At 35.8% G+C, this 24,466-nt stretch overlaps 1 protein-coding gene across 10 annotated transcripts; it reads right to left on the bottom strand.

The window, feature by feature from the left end:
* Positions 1 to 22,953, bottom strand: LOC7470538 (copper-transporting ATPase PAA1, chloroplastic). 10 transcript variants are annotated; one of them, XM_024599854.2, is made up of 17 exons: positions 22,250 to 22,953; positions 22,073 to 22,126; positions 21,645 to 21,798; positions 18,008 to 18,082; positions 17,624 to 17,901; positions 13,550 to 13,783; positions 13,134 to 13,232; positions 12,809 to 12,958; positions 12,228 to 12,374; positions 11,291 to 11,341; positions 11,021 to 11,193; positions 9,805 to 9,937; positions 4,830 to 4,927; positions 3,898 to 4,138; positions 2,790 to 2,993; positions 1,376 to 1,456; positions 1 to 700 (listed from the first exon to the last, which is right to left on the bottom strand). In XM_024599854.2, exons 1-17 carry the CDS (start codon positions 22,667 to 22,669, stop codon positions 440 to 442), a joined length of 2,853 nt encoding a protein of 950 aa, XP_024455622.2. In that variant the 5' UTR covers positions 22,670 to 22,953; the 3' UTR covers positions 1 to 439. The 10 variants fall into 10 exon arrangements, with proteins under 10 accessions (XP_024455622.2, XP_052309581.1, XP_052309586.1 ...); XM_052453621.1 differs by lacking the exons at positions 21,645 to 21,798; positions 22,073 to 22,126; positions 22,250 to 22,953 and adding an exon at positions 18,221 to 18,298; XM_052453626.1 differs by lacking the exons at positions 1 to 700; positions 1,376 to 1,456; positions 2,790 to 2,993; positions 4,830 to 4,927 and having other exon boundaries at positions 3,904 to 4,138.
* Between the last annotated feature and the right edge of the window lie 1,513 nt (positions 22,954 to 24,466).

Genomic DNA, 24,466 nt, shown 5'->3' with positions numbered 1-24,466 from the left:
TTAATAGTCCAAAAAAGAGAATTGGTTGGATAAATAAGAATTGTACACAAACGTGGAAGGCAATCAAGTAATAAGAATTTGAGTTTCTGCAGAATTGCAGTTCTCTCTATCTCTTTCCCTCTACTTCTCTCTCAATTTCTCTAGTTTTCTATTTTGTTAAGAAAGTCCTCAACAGTTTCGGTGCCACTGCAAACATTTTAACGTCACCGAAAGTCAGCTTGATCTTTCAAGTTTCACATAATGGACTTTCTGGCCACCACCAAGGTTTCACTTGTCGCATCTTCTCATCATTTGGTCGCCAAAAACACCGCATAACCTCTTTCAATTTCCTACGTCTTTCATTCCTTTTTCCGCTAGTAATTCAATCTGCTACCTCAAAATACCAATGTTCATACAGAAAGATAAAAGAATAACCAAGGTTTGTATCTCTACACTCCTATCACACCTCTCCCCATCGAGAATCAGAATAAGGCTGTTTTGTTTTCTCCTTCTGGTACAAAAGAACAGAATCCACATCAATCTTGGTGTTTGGAGATGCTCCATAGACTTTTTTCTGCTTCAATGAGAATTTGAATCTCAGAAGCAATGAATTTGTCATCACTCCAATAGAACTCAAACCCATGAGGGCTCCTGCAATTGACGGTGTCAGTATGGTCCCATTTACAGGCAGTAACATTCCAGCTGCAATCGGAATTCCAACCTGCATTTAGTATACAAGCAGCATCAGATCAAATATTGGGGAAGAGCAAAGCAGAAACTGTTTTTCGCTTATTGAAGTCACAGGAGATGCAGAAAAATTCGCCTAAGCCTTATTTAATGATGGGAGAAATTGCTAAACTGAGCTACACGCAAGACCTTGGAAATAAATTTACCTCACAATTACTGGATTCTATAATTCTGCAGGAATCAAAATGCAAAAGAAATGGTAAGGGTGTGTGCGCGGACAGTAGGCTTAGAAAGGGTTGAACTAAGCAGTATGTTGTCCAGGCTCAGCCTGGTGAATATCTGCACTGCAGCTTCAGTTTGAGCTGAGTTTTACCAAGTTAGCACACTTCAGAATTCTGTTCTTTTCTATGATTTGTAATCCAAATATTTTGCTTCTCTCTCTCTCTGTTTAAAGATATTTGACTAAGAATATTAGAACCAGCATGTCCGTTATTTCTTCATATATGTATCAAGAAGTCACAACAAATGAACATTGGCTGACATAGTGACATCATGAGGTAGAGACTGGATAACTCTCTCTCTCTCTCTCTCTCTCAAGGTGCATGCTTTCAGGATCTGCCATATGGTCCCTTTTGCCCAGAGTTGCTTTTATTACAAGATTTTAGTGCTGAAACATATGGCTATTGCTTGCATAATGCAAAAAACTCACGATGTTATATGCAAAGGCCCACCAAAGATTTTGCTTCACAGTTTTCATGGTTAGCCTGCTCAGCTCCAGTGCATCAAGCACCTGTACAGAAATAATAAAAGTCAATAACACCACCCCCAATAGGCTTATATGTCCTGAGGTCAGACCTGCTAAATCAAAATCTTTTTTAGCATCAGCTTAGAAAATTAAATTATAATACTGATTATTCAAAGCAGTGAGTGGAAACAAGATAGCATGGTTTTGATTTGCTAGATTAGTTCAGATGCATGTTGGATACTTGTTGTTTTGCTAATATATTGCAATGTATATTGACTTTAGCTTTGAATTTTATCAATCACTTTTACTAGACATGAAGCTTGTTATTATGATTAAACAATTAGAAGCGTTATCATCATGTTAATTTAGTAAAATTATTATAAATTTGCTAAAAGTTGCTAAACAATTCACATGTACAGTAGCCGTGACATTTATTTTATGCCCAGTCACAATCCAAGACCATGGCTGTACTGTCCTCTCCCATCAACCAGTTGGGGAAAAAAACCAGGAAACTATATTTCATTAGAGCAAATAAATTTGATGGTAATTTTGGCATAGTAATTTGCAATTAACAGTGAGAATCAGCACGACACTCAAATGTTACAAAATAAAAGATGCGTTTCACTCGCAAGCATAAATTCTTTCTTTGTGCATAAAATAGGAATTAAGAATTGACATGCTAGGACCTTGCGACAGCAGTTGTGCTTGAGAACCACAAATGCAAAGGCTATGAAACTGGGATGGTATGGGCAAAAGGCTACAAAAGCTGTGCTGTAATGTGGGTTTCAATTACAAGCATGCATTCTTTCTTTAAGCATGAAATAGTAATGATGAGTTCACATGCCAGGACTCTGTGGCCACAACAGTGCTTGAGAATGAAAAGCGTGTAGGCTATATGAAAGATGGTAGAGCCATGAAAGACTGTAGGCAGTTAAATGTCAAATAGTAATGAAAGCTTTATAGCTATGGCTAAGAAAATAGAATGCTTTGTTTGAGGCTATCTAATTAAACCTCTCATTTTTTACTATCAGAAGGAACTTTTGGTATATCTTCTTCTACAATTTATATGCATATGAAAAACTTTGAAAAAACATTTAGAATTTCAAAGTTGATATGGCACAGGAGAATCATAATTATAAGACAGTATCATGCAGTAGAATTACTACATCAAGGACAAATTAAAAACTACAATTTTGGCAGCTAAGAGGATGGATAGGGCATCGTGAGAGAAGGTAAAGCATAGCACCTGGGTTCCAAATCGCTATGCGTTTATGCTTAAAAAGAAAATCCCCCCCCCCCTCCATATAGGGACACGTAGAAAAGAAACAACATTTACTTTCACGACCAAGGTTTAAGATTATGTCCTCCTTTCAAATACCTGTGACAATCTGTTACCCATCAGCACGATAGAGGATACCTCACTGGCAGCTCCAACACCACCTCCCATGGCAACTCCAACATGTGACTCAGCCAAGGCACCTGCATCATTTATTCCATCACCGACCATGGCAACTATGCTCTGATCCTTCTGAAGTTCACTGATGAACCTTTTCTTTTCATCTGGCTTAACTCCAGACAGCACCTGCCATCACAGCATATTTTGAAAGTCATGCATGACAAATATTATCCATACTATAAATTTTTTAACATCCCACAAAACCAAATACTCAGCCATATGACCAGTTCTTCAAGCCTGGTCTGTTGGTTGTTGGTTTAGCCTCTTCCAGGAACCTCCAGTCTGTGGTTTGACAGACCAGAACAAGTACTCGAATGCTTGAAACTAAATCAAAAGTAATTTGGCATTTGAGATTTGAATGCTTTCATCTCCACCTCTAGTAAATACAAGATGCTTAAGTGTCCTAAATTCCTAATGCAGTTGCTTAGAGATGAAGCATGTATGATACGTGAACCATAAAGAATCTCCTGCTTCCATCATGGTTAGAGGTGATGTTGGGTCTCCATAAAAGGATTTTTGAGCTACAAATGTGAGTGTTAGCATCCATGAGGTAAAGAATCTCCTGCTCACAGCATGCATGTTTACATGAATTTAAATTGGCATGTCTTTCTAAAGCAAAGGCATTCTCAAGGTAAATTATGACTGGCATCACACATTGTCGGGTCTCCTTGAAGCAAAAGGTACTATTAGAGGCATGCGAGTTCCATCTCGATTATTAAAATTGCATAACGAAAAGAACTATAAAAAACTTCAAGGAAGAAGATTCAAATATGAAAAACTACTATAAAATTATTAGATAATTTGGTCATATTCTTCATGACAAAAAGCCTTCTTTTTTCTTTTTTTAGCAGGCTTGTGAATACCCATTTAAGTTCTAGTACTTGTAGATTTATATCAAACAAGTGAAAGTGGCGTGGGGTTTGTGTCCATTCCAATTCTATTTGGTAGTTGTTCCAGACAATTTGTGACGCAAACTCCCATCCTTTGGACCAGAGATTTTAAAAAATAATAGGAAACTAAAGCTCCTTACCTTCTCTTTTGGAATGCCAACAAGTGAAGCAACATGCTCGGCAGTACTCTTTTTGTCACCAGACAACATGTACACATTTATTCCCTGACTGGACAAGGATTCAACAACTTGTCGAGCATCTTCTCTAATCTGATCTTCAAAGTAGATAAGTCCAGCAAGGGTATTATCCACTCCAACATAGACAACAGACTGATTCTTAAGATCTTCCACTTCTTGAAATGGTTTCTCATCAACCCCATGCCTGCAAAAAAGAAATGCCTCAAAATCATAATTGTAATGTGCCAAAAATATCTAATATGTAGATCCCTATATTGGAGGTGCAAGAATGTCATCTTTAATTGAGTATTCTGATGATACTCATTCCTCATTTGTTTTCACTCAGGTTTACTTTAGAAAACGCTTCTCACATGTAATATGGTTTATCCTTTGAGAAAAACGTTATACGACAGTATCATGAGGCAAGGGAAAAGGACATGGAATGGCATTATGCATGTTTGCTAGCTCATTGATGTGGTCATGGTCAACATTCAGAATCCTGGATCAATGTCATGAAGCATAGCCGGTTTGAATACCTACTGGTATTTAAAATCAAATCATAGCAGAGGTGCTACCACAGTTTGTTGCATCAATGGAACTGTCCAGAATACCAAAAACAAATGCTGCACTTTCCCCCACAAAAGACCATTTCCTATCATAAATATGGTTTACCATTCTAGAAATTTTAAGTATGACTACATGGATATGCAATGTGGATAGTACATGGAATTGACACAATGATATGAAATTTTTTCAATCGAGAGATAAAAATCAAAGATCACTAATGAACAAGCAATTATTCATTGATGTGGGCACACATACAATTTAGAATCATAGAATTATCTTAACTTACAGCACTGTGGTACTTTATACAAAGCAACCAACAAGTGAAATACCTTTGAATCCAGTCTAGTGTTCCAATAGACACAACCTTATTCTCAATAGTAGCAACGACACCAGACCCAGGTTCCTCCATGAATGTTCCATCGGTCACCTGCTACAAATTGCTTTTCCATGAGAAATTTGAGAATACATGTGAAGCAAGATACATCAAACCCCACCATGATGTTTTGGATACACATGGATAAACCAAAATTAGGAAAACATCATTTTATTTCAGATCCGTGAGGGATCCAGAGAAGAGCAAACTTTTAACTTTTTTTTAACTTCTCAACAACGATGGGTATAACTAGTTTTAATGTCTGCAAATCAAAACACACAACTTAAGAACCAAAAAATGGCTGGATCTTTCTCTTTACCTCAATCTTTCCTCCTCTCATGAATAGTTTTATAGCTTTGTTCTGTCTATCTAAACAAAAAGGTTGGGTACATTCCTGAGTGATCAAGGTACAGAAAAGATGAATGGTTTGTTCAAGGCTATCTTGGCAAACATGGAATTCTCCACCAAACTAAATGGTTGGATACCTAGCTCAAATGGTGTTGTTGAAAGAGAGAATTGACATCTTCTTGAAGTTGCCCAATCCATCATGTTCATTATGAATGTTCCTAAAGTATATTGGGGGGATGCAATTCTTTCAGTAGCATATGTTATCGATCATTTGCTGTTGAAAACATTAGATTTGAAGGTGCCTACAGATCTTCTTCAAGGTAAATTTTCCCTCCGAAAGTCCTTGGTTGTGTTTTTTTGTTCATGTATCTTCAGAAAAACTAAAAGTAAACTAGATGCAAGAGCACCAAGATGTGTCTTTGTTGGGTATTCAGCAACTCAAAAAGCCTACAAGTGCCATTATCCACTGGTGCAAGACCAATACTCAGTGAACCAACCAATACGTTATCCAGGAAGGAAGAATCTAAGCAGATCAATCAAGAAGTAAAGAGAAAACAATGAAAAAAGATAAGGGATTGGTAATGGATAGAGCAGAAGGATGGTTCACCCGAGTTCCTTCTTTATTCATTCATTGTTTGTTAAAAAAATTTGTTGTCTTTCTCCATGTACATTCTGTTGCATACATAGCAGCAGTACAAAGGAATTTCTTACAAAATGGGAATTCTTAACACCCATTAACCAAGCCATACGTGGCCTCTATAAAAACTAAGAAAACAAAATGTAAACATAACATAAAACATTGCGTACAACTTAAACATCAGTAAATAAAACACTATGTTGAATAGATTGAATGTGCAACGGTCAAAAAGTATTCCCTCTCTTAGTCTTTTCGCATTCAATTTGAAATCAATTCCCAATAATCACTTTCACTTGCAACAGTTCCCCTTCCATCAAAGCTTCCTTGTCCTCAAGGAAGAATTGAGGAAACCTAAGAGAAAATTCAGCCACAAATTCCCATGTTGCCTCTACTAGTGAAAGTTCCTTCCAATGAACCAGTACTCATGTTGCTGCCTGATCTCTCCTCTTCGTCATCTTTCTGTCAAGTATAGCTTAATGTAGAAGGACAAGGTGGTTGTTGTTGTTGGAAGGTGTGGGCAATGTAGCTTGTCCTTGTGATCCACATGCTTCTTCAGTTAGGAGACATGGAATACAAGACGAGTGGCAGCGAAAGGAGGTAGATTCAGCCTATAAGCTACCGCCCCAATTTTCTCCATTACCTAGTAAGGCCCCTATAGTATTTTGCTGTCAATTTTTGAGATTGTCTCTGAGCAAGTGTTTTTTTTTGTTTGTAGACTTTAACTTTAATGTTGTTACATGTTGTAAATAGTATGCAATTAGGAAGTAATGTAGAGCCTAATTGTAGGGATTCTAATTAGTCTAATTTCCTAATATAGGGTTTCTATTTGTCGGTCAGAGTATATCAAGGTATAATTAGCCTATCTATTTATGGAATGATTATACCTGTAAAATTTTGTGATTTGCTATATATTTTAGCTTCCTATTTAGTTAGGTAGAATTGATGTAATTGCTGAGATTCAGCCAAGTAATTAGCTCAAACATGGCTATTTAATAAGTAGAACACTCACAAAGAGATCATCGAATATAATTGACATGGTATCATAGCCTAAAACTTGAGTTAGGTTTTCTAGGTCAATTCCTTTTGTGATAGTGAGGGTTGTTGAGTCAACTTAGGTTGTTTTCTTTGGTTTCGGGAATCTCTAGAAATTAGAAGTTCATTATGGTGACTTTTGTGGCTGGTTATGCTGGACAAATTGTATTGCACACAATGTCTCTTCTCTTTCTAGGGTAAGCAATTGTTTTGGGCTTGTTCTCTTTGTGTTAGGCTGTTTTGGCTTTATTGGTTGGTATTTTTATTCTTGCTCTGTCATTGTTGTGTTACGGGAATCATGAATATCAACTCAGATTCTTGTGGTGTGTGGTTCTTATATAAAACATATGGTACTTGGAAATTTCAATTTTGTGTATTTGTTATGTGAAAGGAGTTATAGGGCTATATTGATGGAAGTGACCTGGCTCCAACTGAGCTTCCTAAATTGGCTTAGTGGCAGGTCAACGATGCTAGAGTCATGTCATGGATCTTAGGATCTATTGACCCTTAGATTGTGCTAAATCTGAGGCCATACAAGACTGCTAAAAGTATATGACAATTTTTAAAAAACTTTTATGTTCAAGACAACACAGCACAACGTTTTCAGTTGGAATATGAGATTGCCAAATACATTTAGGGTGACCTCTCCATTCAGATTATTTTTCTGGATTTCAGAACTTATGGGGCGAATTTACTGACATGGTTTATGATAAGTTGCCTGATGCATCTCTCTCAGTTGTTTAGGAAGTTCATGAATAGAGTAAGAGAGACCAGTTTTTGATGAAATTACAGCTTGAATTCGAGGCAACTCGCTCTAATTTGATGAACCGTGATCCCTCTCCTTCATTGGATGTGTTTTGGAGAATTAATCCAGGAGAAGCAGCGTCTTGGAACATAAGCCAAATTTCAGCAAGATAACATGACATCTAATGTCGTGGCATATGCAGCTCAGCTCTTGGGAAAGGCAAGGATAGAGATATGTGGAAGGTTCAATGCTTCAGTTGCAAGGAGTTTGGACACACTGCTGCCCACTATTCAAAGAAATCTTGCAACTACTGCAAGAAGCCATGCCATATTATCAAAGAATGTGCTACTCATCCCTAGAACTGTCAAGCTCATGCTTATCAGGATACAACTGGTTCTTCTTCTTCTGTTGGTCCTTCTACAGTTAGAGACCAATCTGTTCTTACTCTAGAGATGGTTCAGCAGATGATTATGTCAGCCTTTTCTGCCTTAGGGCTCCAAGGTAATGGTACTTCTGCATCTCAATCTTGGCTTGTTGATTCTGCTACATCTAATCATATGACTAGATTATCAGACACTCTTTGCAATGTTCACCCTTATCATGGTTCATCTCAGATTCAGATAGCTAATGAGAGTCATTTAGCTATTGATGAAGTTGGAGATATTAATTCTTCTTTCAGAAATGTTTATGCATCTCCTGAACTTTCTACTAGCCTTATCTTTGTAGGCCAGTTAGTTGATGATAACTGTGATGTTCATTTTTCTCGTGATGGTTGTCTTATGCAGGATCAGGTGTCAAGTAAGACAATCGCAAAGGGGCCTAAAGTTGGAAAACTTTTTCCATTGCACTTTTCCATTCCTACTTTATCTTTGGCTTGTATGGCAATTAATTCTCAAAGTGAAATATGGCACAAACGTTTAGGTCATCCAAACTCTGTTGTTCTGTCTTATATGTTAAGTCCTGGTTTATTAGGCAATAAAGAACATGTTTCTAAAGCTTTGTCATTTGATTGCTTGATATGCAAACTTGGCAAAAGTAAAACTCTCTCATTTCCTTCTCATGGTAGTCGTGCTGAAAATGATTTGATATTGCACATAGTGATGTCTGGGGCATTTCTCCTATGATTTCTCATGCTAAATACAAATATTTTGTGACTTTCATTGATAATTTCAATTGATATACTTGGATCTATTTTCTTCAGTCCAAATCTATCTGAGGTCTTGTCTGTTTTTCAAACATTTGTAACATATATTGAAAACCAATTTTCTACAGGTATTAAGATTTTGAGGTTTGATTCTAGTAGGGAATACATTTCCCACGAGTTTCATGATTTCTTACACCATAAAGGAATTGTGTCTCAACGCTCCTGTCCTTATACCCCGCAGCAAAATGGTGTGGCCAAATGTAAAAACCAACATCTATTGGATGTTGTTCGCACCTTATTAAGTCTTCTATTCGTCCTAAATTTTGGGTTGAGGCATTACCTACCGCAGTTTACCTAATTAATAAACTGCCCTCTCAGGTCTTGAATTTTGATTCTCCTTATCTTCGTTTACACCATCAGCATCCTAGCTATCTTAATTTGCACACTTTTGGGTGTGTTTGTTTTGTTCATTTACCGCCTCATGAGCGACACTTTTTCCCTAGTTTGTTAAATGTGTTTTTATGGGTTATAGTATTTCTCACAAAGGCTATGTATGTTATGATCCTAGTTCTAACAAATTTCGTACTTCTTGTAATGTTGTTTTCTTTGAAAATCAATATTACTTTTCTACCCATGTTAAGTCCTTGCCTGAGCTTAGTGTTCTTCCTTGTTATAATGAATTGCCTCCTCTCCTGAATGGTTCAAACCCAGAATTACATATACTCGACGTTAACCAACTTTGCCCCCTCTCGAGTTTGATACTTCCTCCACACCTAATACAATGCAATCTGCGCCCCCTAAGCATGACATGGCTCCTACACCTAGTCCTCGACGCTCTACACAAGTATCACACCCTCCTGATTGGTATGGTTTTAATGCTACTTTAACTTCTATTCCTATTCCTACTTGTTTGAAACTGTCATCTTGATGTATCAGTATTGTTATGCACGCACATCTCTTATTCGTTTCCATGCTTTCCAAGAATAATAACATGAAAAACAATAGTGCACTAGATACATATATACCTTCACATTCTGACAACCAGCAGCCTGTGCAGCTTCTACTATAGCTTTTCCAACCGGATGAATAGTATTTGATTCCACGCCTGCAGCTAACTTCAAGAGTTCAACCTCAGACAACGTAGCATCTGGATTTAGTCTGCATCAAAGCATGGAAATTTGAACTTCAAATCCACAAAAGCAATCACAGTTAGCTAAAAACAACGTATCACCTTCAACAGCAGTATACAGCCAAAAACTGTTAAGGACCTAAATTAAAGATTTTGAAATTTAGTCTTTGAATCGGTCAACATGGTCAAATTAACGATAACCAAAGTAAGAAGTTCAAAGCACTAACTCTTTCTAATGTACATTAATAAAGAGTTGCATAAGTGAAAAATAAAGATTCCTGGATTACACAAATTGAACAGGAAAAAGTACTTTAAATGTGCACAATATTTAATGAGAAGTATTTCCAAGATCAACAAGTTTAAGCAGCCGAGTGACAGCATGCAGTTATTATGCAGATAGATTTATTCACCAAGGAACAAAGTACTTGCAAATGACATTTGATTTTTTAATGAACCGGTTGCAAGTGCTTAACAACAGCCACAGCTACTTGGATTACGATAAAAAACTGAATCTGCAGTCTGCTACATTTGGAAGCAAGATCACTAGAGGATTAAACCAGTAATTATATTAAAAAAAGAAAAAGAAAAAAGAAAAATCTGAAATTTATTTATTTATTTTCTTCCTAGATTGACATGGATAAGAATACTTAAGCGGAAAAACTGCTCATGCTTGTTAGGTCAAAACACATTTATCAATTAACACAATCTTGAGTTGAGTCAATAAATGTGATCGAGGTAAAAAAGAGAGACAATCCATAAATGCCGGGGATCTTACACGCTAACTGTGAAAAAGAAAAAAAAAATCACTCTCATAAATGTGAATTTGATAAGCAAACATCACAAGAAAATAATTTTGATCACCACAATCAGATAATCCCATGATTAAACACAACCTTGAGTTGAATCAATAAATATGATCAAAGTAAAAAAGAGACAGACAATCCGTTACATATTTTTCATGCCAGGACTCTTACATAATAACTGGTGAATCAGGAAAAAAAAAAACACTCTTGTAAATGTTAATTTGATAAGCAAGCATCACAAGAACAAAATATTGAGCACAAAAATCAGATAATCCCATGATTTAAAGAAAACTTCTCCCACAACTTAACTGTGAATCTGTAATTTTCATGCCTCCAAGTGGAACAACTTTCGTTACAGCAGGTCTGCCAATTGTTAGGGTTCCTGTTTTGTCAAACACAACAGAATTCACCATTGAGAACTTCTCCAGAACATTTCCTCCACGCAAAAGTAATCCTCTTGTTGCTCCCAACGAAGTTCCAACCTGAAAGAAGAAAAAATATTGAAGCCCATAATCAATCAAAGTCCGACAATTACATGTGGTAACATGATGAAACTGGAGTTCTTCAAGAAGGATATACCAGTACAGCAGTAGGTGTGGCCAGGCCAAGCGCACATGGACAAGCAACAACCTGCATTCAGGATACACGTGCTCACTATTGCATGGATTAAAACAGGCAGAGAAGAGAAGCATTCCTAGACCACAAAATCAATAAGAGATATAAAAATCCTTTTTATTCTAAAAAGGTAATCAACAAGATGTTTCTATGGAAACTCCTAGGTTGGAAGTTGAAATATAGGACAAGGTTTGCAGTCAAAATGTTGACACAAGTTGCACCAAACCTGGAATTGAGTTGCCACAGTGCTACAAATGTACCATGATATTTGACTTCCAAAGTGATTCTTTCTACAATCATGGCCATCAAATCATAATTTTATTTCATATAAAAGTTGAAAGCATGGTCCTTTGATCTTTTTGAAATCAAACCTTTGAATCTTTTGACCATCCTTGGCATCATTACAAAAAATGTCTCCATCAGCGAAACAAGGAACTCATTATGAGTAATGTCTTCTAGGTTTTTCAGTGGATAAAATACTATGCTCACACTATATGGCATGATGGATCATTGTTTTTATTTGAGGAAGATTGTTGTAACAAACATTCAGGATAAAAAATTTCAGACTCCAAGCATTTTCTTACTTTGATAGAGTTATGTACATGTCTGAATTAATGTCTGTTCAACCCTTAATAACCAACGCAACAATAAAATACAAGAAAGTGACTTGAGAAAATAAGACTAAGAGGAAACTGAAACCAATGGAAACCCAAAGAAAAGTGAAACAGAATTTGTTCAACCAAACAGAAAATAAGTATGACACAAGTGGGCCAAACATAGATAAGTATGTTATGTTGTATCCATGAGAAGAATGTTGTTAACACGAATACATATGATCTTTTCTAACACGGTTATTGTTTTAGGTTTACTGGAGAATTAGGTACCATACTGAGACTCATACCAAAACACTGCAAGAGAGTTGTAGAGCTAGAGAAATTGGATTTCCTTGGTTCAAAGCTGCAGGTAGAATGCGTGTCCCAAACATGCTCCAGAACACAAATGTAGCTGCTGAAATTGTCATCACCCCATAAGTAAAGTGCCCAGACACCTGATGAAACAAGAAAATAAAAGGAGAGTAAAGTTCTTATGAATGTCTACATGAACACAAACACATCTCAAATTCCTGTACACTTTTGGTACAAAAACTAAGGCAAGGATTGAGGGGGCAAAGAAGTGAGAAGTAAAAAAAAAACAATCACTACCAACAAATAGCTTAGAATTGGATAATAGTGGATGATTAATAGAAACACTGCATATAACCCAGTTTTAAAGATTTAAAACACTCGTATATATTGTTCTGACACAAGCATACATGTTTCGAAAACCAAGTTTGTTTTTGAGATCAGTTGACCACGTAGATCAACTTCCCTCCAAAATTGCAAAACATCTAGGCACGAGCTTGTTTGTCTCAGCTTCCCCAGAAACATTGAACACCATCATAACAAAATATACCAAATGTAATTGAAGAAGCAGAAAAGAAACCTTGTCAGCCAAGCGTTGTACTGGAGCTTCCCTGCTCTGTGCTTCTTCCACCAATCGAACAATGTCTCCCATGGCAGTCTCACCCCCTGGTCTTTTGACTTCAATTGTTAGAGTTCCATTGAGGTTTATACTTCCAGCTGATACTTGACTCTAGAGCATTCAAAAATACTCTGTAATTAGTAATATCAAAGCAGGTGCAACTGCTATAATTAATGTAGCACAGGATGGGTGCATTTCTGAAACAAATCATCATGCAAATATGCAGCACTGCTACATGATGCCGTCAGAGAATATTCATTGGTTGCATGTAACTGGAGAATAATACCCCAGGTAGTTTGGTTACTGGCAATGGCTCCCCTGTGAAACTCGACTCATCAATGGTGCTTCTACCAGCTGTGACTGTTCCATCTGCTGGAACACGATCCTAAAACAACACAAGAATGCATGTCAAGGGGATCATGTATACAAAATTTATGCAGCAGGTAACAAGTTTCTCAACCTCTGCAACATAATTGAGAAGCCCAAGGAGAAATGGGGAAAAAAGTAAGCAAAAAAGAAAGAAAGAAAGCCTATTGAAAAGCAAGACATTTGTCATAGAAATAGCATCTCACGAAGGCCAAATCTATAAAGAGCAGGTTATCAAACAAGACATTTAATGTGTGAACTCATAAAATGAGAAAATTAATATTAATATTAAAGGTGCTAGTGTTACATGAAGAAAAGAGACAGTCCTATACTTACACCAGGTAGGACAACAATTTTGTCTCCAACAGAGAGGCTGCTGCAAGGAACTTCAACAATTGAGCCCAGGTCTTTTGCATCACCATTGACCACAAGACGAGCTTTTGTAGGTAAAACACTTAGGAGTCCAGTCATATCACTGGTTGCTTTAATTTTAGCTCTCTGTTCAAGATTCCTTCCTAGCAAGACAAAAGCTATTAACATAATCGGTTCCTCAAAGAATGCCTTCCAACCCTGCTTCCAAAGAACCCATTGACAGGATTAAAGTGTCAGTAGATAATCTCTAAATAGACCAATCACCCATTTAAAATACAATAAGTAAGTTGTTTCTTAGAAAATAAAATAAATAATATGATCTTCAATTATGCACAGGAATAGTTAAATCAAAAGCTTCACAGAAGAATCACTTAATAAACAGATCCCATGACTGTTAAATCAAATAGTAGCAATATTTGCATCTACTCAAGTTCAGCGAATATGCCTGTTAAAAGTATTATGTAGTAGATTCATATGCACCAGTTAGGAGAACTCCAGAATAATATTGCAATCATGTACATTCTGTTATTCTTATTTTGGATCAACACACAAGTCATCAGGAACCTGATTTACATGGGTAAAGAAACAGTAAGTTATGAAGTGGAAACAATTTTTAAAGTTTTTTACACCATGGCATAAACCCAAATTCAAAAAAACATTCAAATTTGCAAAATGATAATGGTCGAGAATATTTCAAAACAATTTTAGGCAACTTTTTTCATGAAAAAAGAATTGTTCATCAAAGCTCATGTGTTGAGCTCCAGAACAAAATGGTATGGTTGAACAAAAAAATAAACACGTATTGGAAGTAGCTCGGGTATTACCTTTTACCAATCAAGTACCTAAATACCTTTGGGGTTAAACTGTTCCTATTGTTCATATCTCATAAATAGAATGCCTAATAAGATTTTACGCTTTGAAACACTTTCAACGTTTTTCACAAGTTTTATCCCACAAATCAGCTTTCCTTTTCTTTGCCACTAAAGATATTTGGTTGTACTGCTTTTATTCATATTCAAAGTCATAATCAAGGAAAGCTTGAACCCCGAGCCAAAAAAATGTGTTTTTGTTTGTTATGCTCTCACTCTAAAGGGAATAAATGTTTTGAACCCAACTCAACAGAAAAATGTTTGTAGCAATGGATGCTACTTTTTTTTAATTATATCCTTACTTCACGCCTCATCTTCAGAGAGAACCAAAACAAAGATTTGGTTATGTTTCATAATTTTTTTCATGCTAACAACTCATAATATAATTATTTAAATGTTTATAATCTTTCTTCAACTATGATCATTCAACCTGAAACACAAATTGCGAACCAAGTCCTTTAAATACTGAAAAGTCAGGTCTCCTATAATGTTTCATGATCCTAACAAAAGAGAAACTTTTCAGTATTTAAAGGACTTGGTTTGCAATTTGTGTTTCAGGTTGAATGATCATAGTTGAAGAAAGATTATAAACATTTAAATAATTATATTATGAGTTGTTAGCATGAAAAAAATTATGAAACATAACCAAATCTTTGTTTTGGTTCTCTCTGAAGATGAGGCGTGAAGTAAGGATATAATTAAAAAAAAGTAGCATCCATTGCTACAAACATTTTTCTGTTGAGTTGGGTTCAAAACATTTATTCCCTTTAGAGTGAGAGCATAACAAACAAAAACACATTTTTTTGGCTCGGGGTTCAAGCTTTCCTTGATTATGACTTTGAATATGAATAAAAGCAGTACAACCAAATATCTTTAGTGGCAAAGAAAAGGAAAGCTGATTTGTGGGATAAAACTTGTGAAAACTTTAAACCACAACATTAATACCATTGATGTTGTCTACTCACAACAGAGGACAACCCGAAAGAAAGATTCATCTAATCCCTTGCACTACCCAGAATCCATAAACCCCTCCAGGTAATATCCTCACTAAATCTATACCTCAAGATAAGCCTATTTCAACTTCGAGTTTTGAGTCTTTAGTTATGAACCAAAGTCTAGTTCTAATCATGAGTCCAGTGATTGTGATCTTCCCGTTGTTGTCTGTAAAGGTGTGGGGTCTTGCACCCAACATCCATTGTCCAATTATGTGTTGTATGAAAATCTCTCACATGTTTTTCGTGCTTTAATCTCACAATTGTCTTCTATGGAGATTCCTAATACTATACAGGATGCTCTAAAAGTTCCTGAATGGAAGGACGTTGTATTTGAGGAGATGAAAACTCTTGAAAAAAATAGCACATGGGAGTTAGTTAATCTACCAAGAAGAAAGACAATTGTAGGGTGTGGTGCAAATGGCTATTTACAGTTAAGTATAAATCAATATTACAATTAAGTATAAATCAAATGGCTCCCTAGAATGATATAAAGCTCAATTGGTTTCCAAAGGATTCACACAGACCTATGGAAAATTGCTCCAATCATAAAGCTCAACTCTGTAAGAGTTCTATTGTCAGTTGCAGTTAATTGTGACTACCTGCATTATTCAATGGGGACCTAGAGGAAGAAGTACACATGGATGCACCTCCAACATTTTGTGTAAATTTTGGCACAAATATGTGTAAAATGAATAATAAATCTTTATATGGGTTAAAACAATCACCAAACGCTTGGTTTGAAAAATTCAAAAAAATTCACTCAATTTGTTAAAAGTCAAGGGTATACTAGGACAAGGTGATCAAACAATGTGTATAAGACATTCACAAGATGGGAAGGGGAAGAGAGCAATATTGATTATGTATGTAGACGATATAATTCTTATTTGGGATGATGTTCTTGAGATGAACCGATTGAGATCTTCCCTCTCATCAACATTTGAGATTTAAGGATTTAGGGTCCCTCAAGTGTTTCCTTGGAATGGAGATTGCTAGATCAAAGAAGGGGATTGTTGTCTCCTAACAGAAGTATGTCCTTGATCTTCTTAAGGAGTTTGGGTGGTTGTAGACCAGCAGACACTCCAATAGATCCCAATCAAAAACTTGGAGATGACATGGAAGGTAATCTAGTGAATACAGCATAGTATCAAAAATCGATGGAAAAAATGATTTACTTATCACATACACGACCCAATATTGCATTTGCTTTGAGCTTAGTAAGTCAGTTTATGCACTCAACTACACAACATCTTAAAGCAGTTTATCATTTTATCGGATTCTCAGATACTTGAAAAGTAAATCAGGCGAGAAGTAGTGTTGAGGTAGAATTTAGGGTTATGGCTAATGGAGTTTCTGAAATGTTATGGCTGGAGAGAATTCTTGAAGAGTTGCGAATGCCTGTGAATATGCCAATAAAGTTGTATTGTGACAACAAAGCTGTTATAAGTATTGCACATAATCCAGTACAACATGATCATTGTACAAGGCATGTAGAGATTGACAAACACTTCAAAAAAATAGATTGATAGTGGAGTTCGGTTCATGCATTTTGTTCCTACTACCCAACAAATAGTTGATATCTTCACCAAGGACTTTTTAGGCGTAGATTTGAGCTTTGTAAGCAAGTTGGGCATGATAAATATCTATGCCCCAACTTAGGAAGGGGTGCTAGATTTATAGGAAATAAAATAGGACATGATATTGAAAATAAAATATGGAATTACTGTTTCAGATTTTTTGGAGTTTATGTTTCCTTTTCGAGCCTAGAAATCTGCTCTTTATTTTTTGATTTCCTAATTTTGTGGCCTTCCTGCTTCCTCTGCTATATATCTTGTAACCAGAATTATTGAAAGAATAAGAAAGAAAATTCCTCTTCTTCCAAAAACCTACACAATAAAACTTCTAAAAGCCAAAGGAAATATCAAGGAAAAAGACAGGAAAAAAAAAAACCAAGCTGCATATACACTTCACACTTGCATGAAAAATTTTTACTTCCAGGTCACCTACTTAACACTGCAATTTAATTCTAGAAAAACACATGCAACGAATTTTATGTCATAAAGCACATAAAGCAAAAGCATAAGAAGTAACCAGCACAGCTACCGTTAAAGAAAAAAAGATAAACATTGAATCCCAAATGAAACTAGAAATGTATACGAATAGGAAATTTGACTCACCAGCTTTGGTATTAATGCAGCTAATGAGCTAACAGCAAATGAGGATAACGCCCCAAGACCTACTAAAGTGTTCATATTTGGAGCCCCCTTAGAAAGGCTTTTAACACCATCAAGAATAAGTTGACGCCCAGGACCAAGCAATGTAAACAAAGACAAAGACACATGGAATCCTACAGAATGAAACACATGGATCCATGGAGGCTTAGCGGCAAAAATATGAGAAACATGACCAAGGAGGCATACAGCACAGAGAGCACAAGAGACAGCAAGCTGATGACCTACAAAATAGAGCAATGAGCATGATTTCTTGATAGATGAATCATCAGCATATAAAGTTTTAACAAAATTTTTAATCTCTGCAGTAATGTGTATGAGGATATTTACTGCTTTCTTTTAGGCGATCACGCTTTTCATCCATTTTCTTTTCAAAAAATTTGAAGAAATTCTGCCTTCCAGCATCTGTACATAAACAACCATTCAAGCAGCAAGGATGTTAAGCGTATTCCACAACAAGGGTAGAAAAATGTTAAGCAAATGAATAACAAAACCAATCCTCATAATGGAGATTAAAGGCTGTCGAAATTAATAAGTCTATACATGAAGCTCTGAGTTGGCTTAAAAACTTGGTCACTTGAAAAATAGCAGCAATGTATGGAACTTGGAACTGGTTTCATCAGGCAACGAGGCAGAAAGTGTAGGATTCATTACTTATGAATAAAAAGATTTATCATGTGCCGTTTATTAATAAACTTATTAGCAAAAGAAAAACAAAAGCCCAAAAAAGGACTAGTGCACCCTGTACAAGCAAAGTATGAGCACCTACACTAAATTAAAAAATAATAATAATAACGAAGCAGATTCTTATCCTCAAGCATCAAAAGACAGTTGAAAGAATCCCCTAAAAAATCACATTACTGAATCTACAAACCCACAGAACAATTTAGTCAGTATCATTTTATACTTTACTAGTACTTCCTCATAAGGATATCCTCTCCAGAAGCTCTTGTATTTTTCTCTAACCCAAACCAGACACCCCTCTCAAATAAACTAGCATAAACTGAACTAGACCAAATGGTGAAAGAAACATTTCCCCTATTTCTCTGGCCACTGCACGATGACCAAGTAACTCATCAACTGATTCTACAGAATTATAAACGTACTACACCAATTCAGTATAAACTTTTTCATCTGTGAAAATTTTGCATATGCTGAAATATGAGAAGAGATCTTTGTCCACACCAAAAACAGAAATAGGAAAAGCAGTCTGCCATGCTAATCTTCCAATGGAACATACTGCCTTCATAAATACAATACACAGTGGTGAGATTGAACCTCAAAGCAACCATTTATTTTGTTAGGCCAATAATATAGCATATCTTCCCTGTGGCAGCACCACAGTGATAAATGGAAACGGAAGCATCCACCATTAGGTAAGACATGCTATATTATGAAGTATACTATTCTCTCAATTATCCTAAATAAATTTAACAAGGATATCAAATTTCCAAGCACTTTTACATGACATTTAAATGATAGCAAGAGAGTGGATGGGTCACAATGTCTATGAAATCTGTAATGTATAAACCAACAAATTAAAGGGTCTCTAAAAAATTACATAGTATTAGAGAAGAGAGAGATAAGAAACACTTAGCATCCTTATCTTGAGTTAAGAAGATGCAATCAACTAAAGAACCACATTAACATATCAATGGCCAAGAAGGTGCGGTCTTAAGATGAAACCGTTGTAGTGAAAAAAAAAAATTTATAGCTCCAAAACATCTAAACATCACAAGCAGAAAATCACAAGTTGTTTAAAGCTCAACTGAAGACGGGGTGAGGAAAATGTAGACATAGTGCTTAGTAGTTTGTTCAGATTTATATTCTAACTCTAGGAATCCATGCATTTGCTTACAGACTTTGTCTAGTGACTGTAAGAAAATACTGTTTGCAATCTCATTTTCTGGACATGCTCACAAAAATTCTCTGACTAGTAATCTATAATCCCCCTATTACAATAAAAATAAGCCATATCTAAATCAACAGTGGAAGTGAAAAGAGCGATTCAATACCCTAAACCAAAATTTTTACCATATTCAGCATTGACAACCATGAACAAATTATTTGTTTTTATTACCAGTCATAATCCAACTAGGCAGCATAATCAAACGAGATGATGTACTACTAAATCTTATTACTATACACAGATAATAAGTGCAAGGAAAACACTCCATGAACCTAGCAACCTAGACCACATTATCAAAAACAAACAATGAAGGGGAATTCAATGAGTTCTTTACAAGGCTAAACTAAATTAAAAGTTATACTTCCATTGGCTACAATGTAAAACTGCACTTTTACAAACTATAAAACAACTAACTAGGCCAATGAAAGGCTGATGCCTGGCATTTAACATTGCTGAATAGCTACAAAAAAGCATATTCATCAACTGAAAACATTTACGAGATGTCTGCTTTTATGAAAATTTGTTCAAAGTTCTTAAAAAGGTAATATGAACAAAGATGGTTGCTTGCCTACTGCGTCTTAAAATTGGTTTTGGTATATTTATGTTCTAAATAACCCAATGGAAATTGTTTTTTCAGTGACTCCAAAGGTGCTTCCAGAGAAGTGATAATAAAAACAAGTTTTTGAAAGCAAAGAGAAGAAAAGATTATTCAAAAGATTGTTTTGTGTTTCATTAGCATGATTAGGAATACAAAAAACTGAAATAGAACAAAATATGGCCACAATATTCTGTACCGATAGACATCTAAGAGTTGTGGTGGCATATAGAATCAGGCAGATAAACTTTCTGACAAAGTAAAAAATCATATAATGAACGTGAACGAAGTTCCCAGATACACAACTAATGCTTTGCAAGATACAAGAAGAATTGTATCAGACTTTGCAAAGTAACAAAAATACAAGGCAGTGAACTTTCCCTCTAATTATGTAAAATACAGTAATACACCATGTTCCCAGAATAGCACACATGATCACTGCAATGTCACTTTCTCTTGCACGTGAATACAATCAACCTTTATAAATGAATATCCAAGTCTCTCGATGTTAGTTAAATCAATGACAAATTCAGATTGTGCAATAACAAATCCTCCAAAACAAATGGCTCCCAAGCACCAGGATTTTTCTCTCTTCAACCAATCCACCACAAGCTGTTGAGATTTACCTATTGGAAGGGAGAAATCATAATATTAATTAATACTTCTATAAGTGTCCTTTCTAATCCAATATAATGGAGAAGATTTTTGTAAGATTCTTCTGAAGCAAGCAAGTCACCATGAAATTGAAACTTGATGAATTAGTGACATACCATAAAGAATTATGGTCGCTCCTCACAAGAAATCTTTAGCATTTCTACATTGAAATATCTCCTTCGGTAGCTCCCTGACCTGCCACTAGCCCACCAAACTTCACATAAATCATACTGAAACTCTGGAAGCATGGGAGTGTCACTCTGCGTTAAGATTTCAGGGTCTTCCTGCATTATTTAGGCATCCTCTCGCTGGTATGGTAAGTTTAGTCCTATATCAGTTTGGGAAGCTACTTTAAAATGCTTGGTCTGGTTTTTATCGACCAAATGGACAATTGGCTGTTTCAAAGAGTGGAATATTCAGTGTTCACTTTTTTGCACGTTATCCACAAGCAAGAAAGACTAATTTAATATTACTTCTTGCTTGATTTCTTGATTATTATTTTTTTGTGTTCTCTTGTTTTTCCTGTCAAAGGCAATCAATCTCTCATTTGTTATCTTGAGCACTTGGGTGATACCAAAGTATTAGAATCTCAAACGCCATATGCAAGCATGTGAGAAATACCGCAAAATTAAAGTAACATCAATAATCTAATAGTGACAGCGCTGATTAATTTGTAACAATCACGGAATGCACGAAAGGGGCAAAGTAAATATATTCAATAGCTCATTACACATTTCAACTAGAGGGAGGAGTCTAATCACAACAATAATGATGATGACCACTACAATGATGGTGATGTGACGGTTTACCTCGAAGGTTAGACATGAAACCACAACTGGTCAGATGCTTTGCAAGTGCCTCACCGAGCTCTTTCTGCCAGTTGGGTACAACTTTTGCTTCAGATACTGGCCACACTATTGCAGTCTCTGTTGCGAGATTGACACTAGCAGAAGATACTTGCGGCTGTCCATCAAAAGAACATAGATGATTATTAAAGAAAACAAATTGGAAGCAGAAAGGGGATGCACTGATTCTTTTTGTGCTTCGTGTCTCAAATATTTCATAAATTAAGGATAATTCTGCCAAACTTCTTAAGAACCATCACTAAAAAGACTTCTCCAACTGAGCTTTTTACTCACATTCCTAAGTTTTGTTTTGTAAGACAAGCAAATGAAGCAACAAAAAAATAATTTCATTGTCCAAAGAAAAAATCAAAGAAAAGAAAATGGAATCTTACTTGACTTTCAAGTATTCTTTTGACACTAGCTGCACATCCCCCACACGTCATTCCCTGCCAGCACAGCAATGGTGTTTTAGCTTTTCTTTTCTTTTCCTTTTCCCCCCCAAGAATCGTAAAATAGTAATGATTATTTAATATAAAAAGCAAAACCAGAGTTTGTTTTAGACTTCTTACTCCAACATCAAGTATGATAACATCCGGCGACAGCGCCGAAACCTCCTCCGCGCCCACCGCTCCCGCAACCGAGTTCGACTCCGCGTCACCACCGTCCGATCCACCACCTCCTCCGCCGCTGCCAAACTCGCCTCCACCTCCGCCTCCGCCGCCGCCGCCGGACGAGGTCCCGAAGGACGCCGCGGAGCTGGAAACGCATTCCAAACGGCGGCGTAGCAGCGGGACCACCGTGCACAGAAAAGGAGAAGAAGCAAGGGCGTCGTTGTTGTGCGAGCAGATGGAACTGAGTCGGAGAGTGCCGCGTTGAGACGAGGAGTGGCGGAGAAAGGAACGAGCATTGTGAGTGATGAAATGACGGTTGACTTTGGATAAGGTGAAGAGAGGCAATGCCGTAGCCGAGATAGCCAATGCAGAGTCCATTTTTGAACAAAATCTCTCTTCAGTCTTCTCTAACCCTCTCTCTATAATCTATATCTATGGATTACAGCTAGCGCTCTCTGCACGTTTATTTCATTCATCTGGATTTGGACACGAGGCGATGCAGCCAGCACATTTTGACTGAAGTGGGAGTCTGGTCAAGATAGTATTGGTTGGTGTCTTTTTATTTATTAGCACGTGTACATCCTTATTTATTATCAAAATAGGCTGGATTATTAATTAATTCTTAGTATTTATTCTCAGAAAAAAAAAAAAACAAGGTTTTGGGTTACCGTCCATGCTCGTCCTTTTGTGTTTAATTATATAATTCTCTTTCTAAAATTAAAATAATAATGTTCAATATTACACGTAAGTCGACGTAATAGCTTCAAAAAAAAATTAAAAAAGAAGTAAAATTAAAATTCATTAAAATTAAATTAAATAAAAAAAAAACTAAATAACATGTCAACACACTCTTATGTAGTATTTGGTATATTAAATAATATTAAGTGAATTGAATTGAATTTAATTTGGCTTCGCTGGTCTTATATTTAGACTAAACTTGACAATTTATTATATTATTGTGTTTTATAGCTTTTGGACTAGATATAACATCATATTATAATAAACTCATGTCTTGTCTAGTGCTTGAAATGTAAATTACAACAAGTATTTTAATCTAAAAATATTTTTTATTTTATTTTAATGGATAAATATATTTTTTAAAAAAATCATTATCAGTGTTTATTTAAATATTATTTTATTTTGAATAAAATCTAAAAAAAATATTAATTAACACTTATGTTAATAATTAATTAACTAATTAAAAAAAAACCTCGTGTCTCATTTCTTCTCAGCCAAACGTCACCAAAATGAGAGTAAATAGGACAATAATGACTCTGTCTAGACTGCCTTTGACAGCACCCACTACATAATTGATTATTATTTTAACAATAACAGCGAAACAACTAGCACCCACATGGGATAAATTAGTTTTTTAAAAATAAAATAAAGGGAAACTGTAAATTTTGAAGGAGCAAGAAAAGGAAGTGGAGGAGCAAAGGAGGAGACTTTTGGCTAAAGCTTTGCTTAAGACAGCACTAGAGAGCCCTGGTGAGGAGGATGAGGATGAGGAGATCGGAAAGGAAGATCAGAACTCGCTTTTGGTCGGGATTATTGGTCCTCCAAATGTTGGGAAGTTTGCCTTTACTAATTTTGGATGTTTCTATCTCTACTGGCTCATCCTCTCTCTCTCTCTCTCTCTCTCTCTCTCTCTCTCCATCGTGAGCTTGGGGAACTGTAGGAGAGTTGATGGCTGGTCTGTTGGTGGTTACTGGCGAGAGCTTTGTTGTTGAAAAAGAAAAAAATTTGAAACGCAAAAAAAAATACACATGCTATATAATAAAAGAGGTTTTTTTATTATTATTGTTCAACTCTTCATTGGATTAGAGTTGTATTTTTTTTTTAATTTGATTCTTAAATTTTAAATTTTTATTATGTGTCATTTAGTTCTTTTATATCTAAATTAATATCTAATTACATTTTAAAAAAAATAGAAAGTTGAACTGAAAAATATGGGACTAAAGTGAAAAGATCGGGTAAAATAGATAGCAGATTTGAAATCTATTTTAAAATTTTATTCCAGTCCCTTATTTTTTAAGCTATTAGATAACCGGTCCATGTAATTTTCAAAATATAATTTTGATATCAAACCTTATTTTCCAATCCTTTTTTAGGTAGGAGGAGAAAAAGAGTCATTGGACTGGATTCTAATGTAGAGAGAAAAATTTGTTGTTAGTG

This window comes from Populus trichocarpa, chromosome 1 (assembly GCF_000002775.5).
Source record: "Populus trichocarpa isolate Nisqually-1 chromosome 1, P.trichocarpa_v4.1, whole genome shotgun sequence".
NCBI lineage: Eukaryota > Viridiplantae > Streptophyta > Magnoliopsida > Malpighiales > Salicaceae > Populus > Populus trichocarpa.
This window is presented reverse-complemented; position numbering and strand designations above follow the sequence as displayed.

Coding starts and splice junctions, on each gene's coding strand:
- LOC7470538 (XM_024599854.2), bottom strand. CDS start 22,669: ATGGACTCTGCATTGGCTATCTCGGCTACGGCATTGCCTCTCTTCACC. Junction 13,233..13,549: donor AAATTGTTGTCCTACCTGGT/GTAAGTATAGGA, acceptor GTGTTGTTTTAG/GATCGTGTTCCAGCAGATGG. Junction 12,375..12,808: donor TACAACGCTTGGCTGACAAG/GTTTCTTTTCTG, acceptor TTGTTTCATCAG/GTGTCTGGGCACTTTACTTA.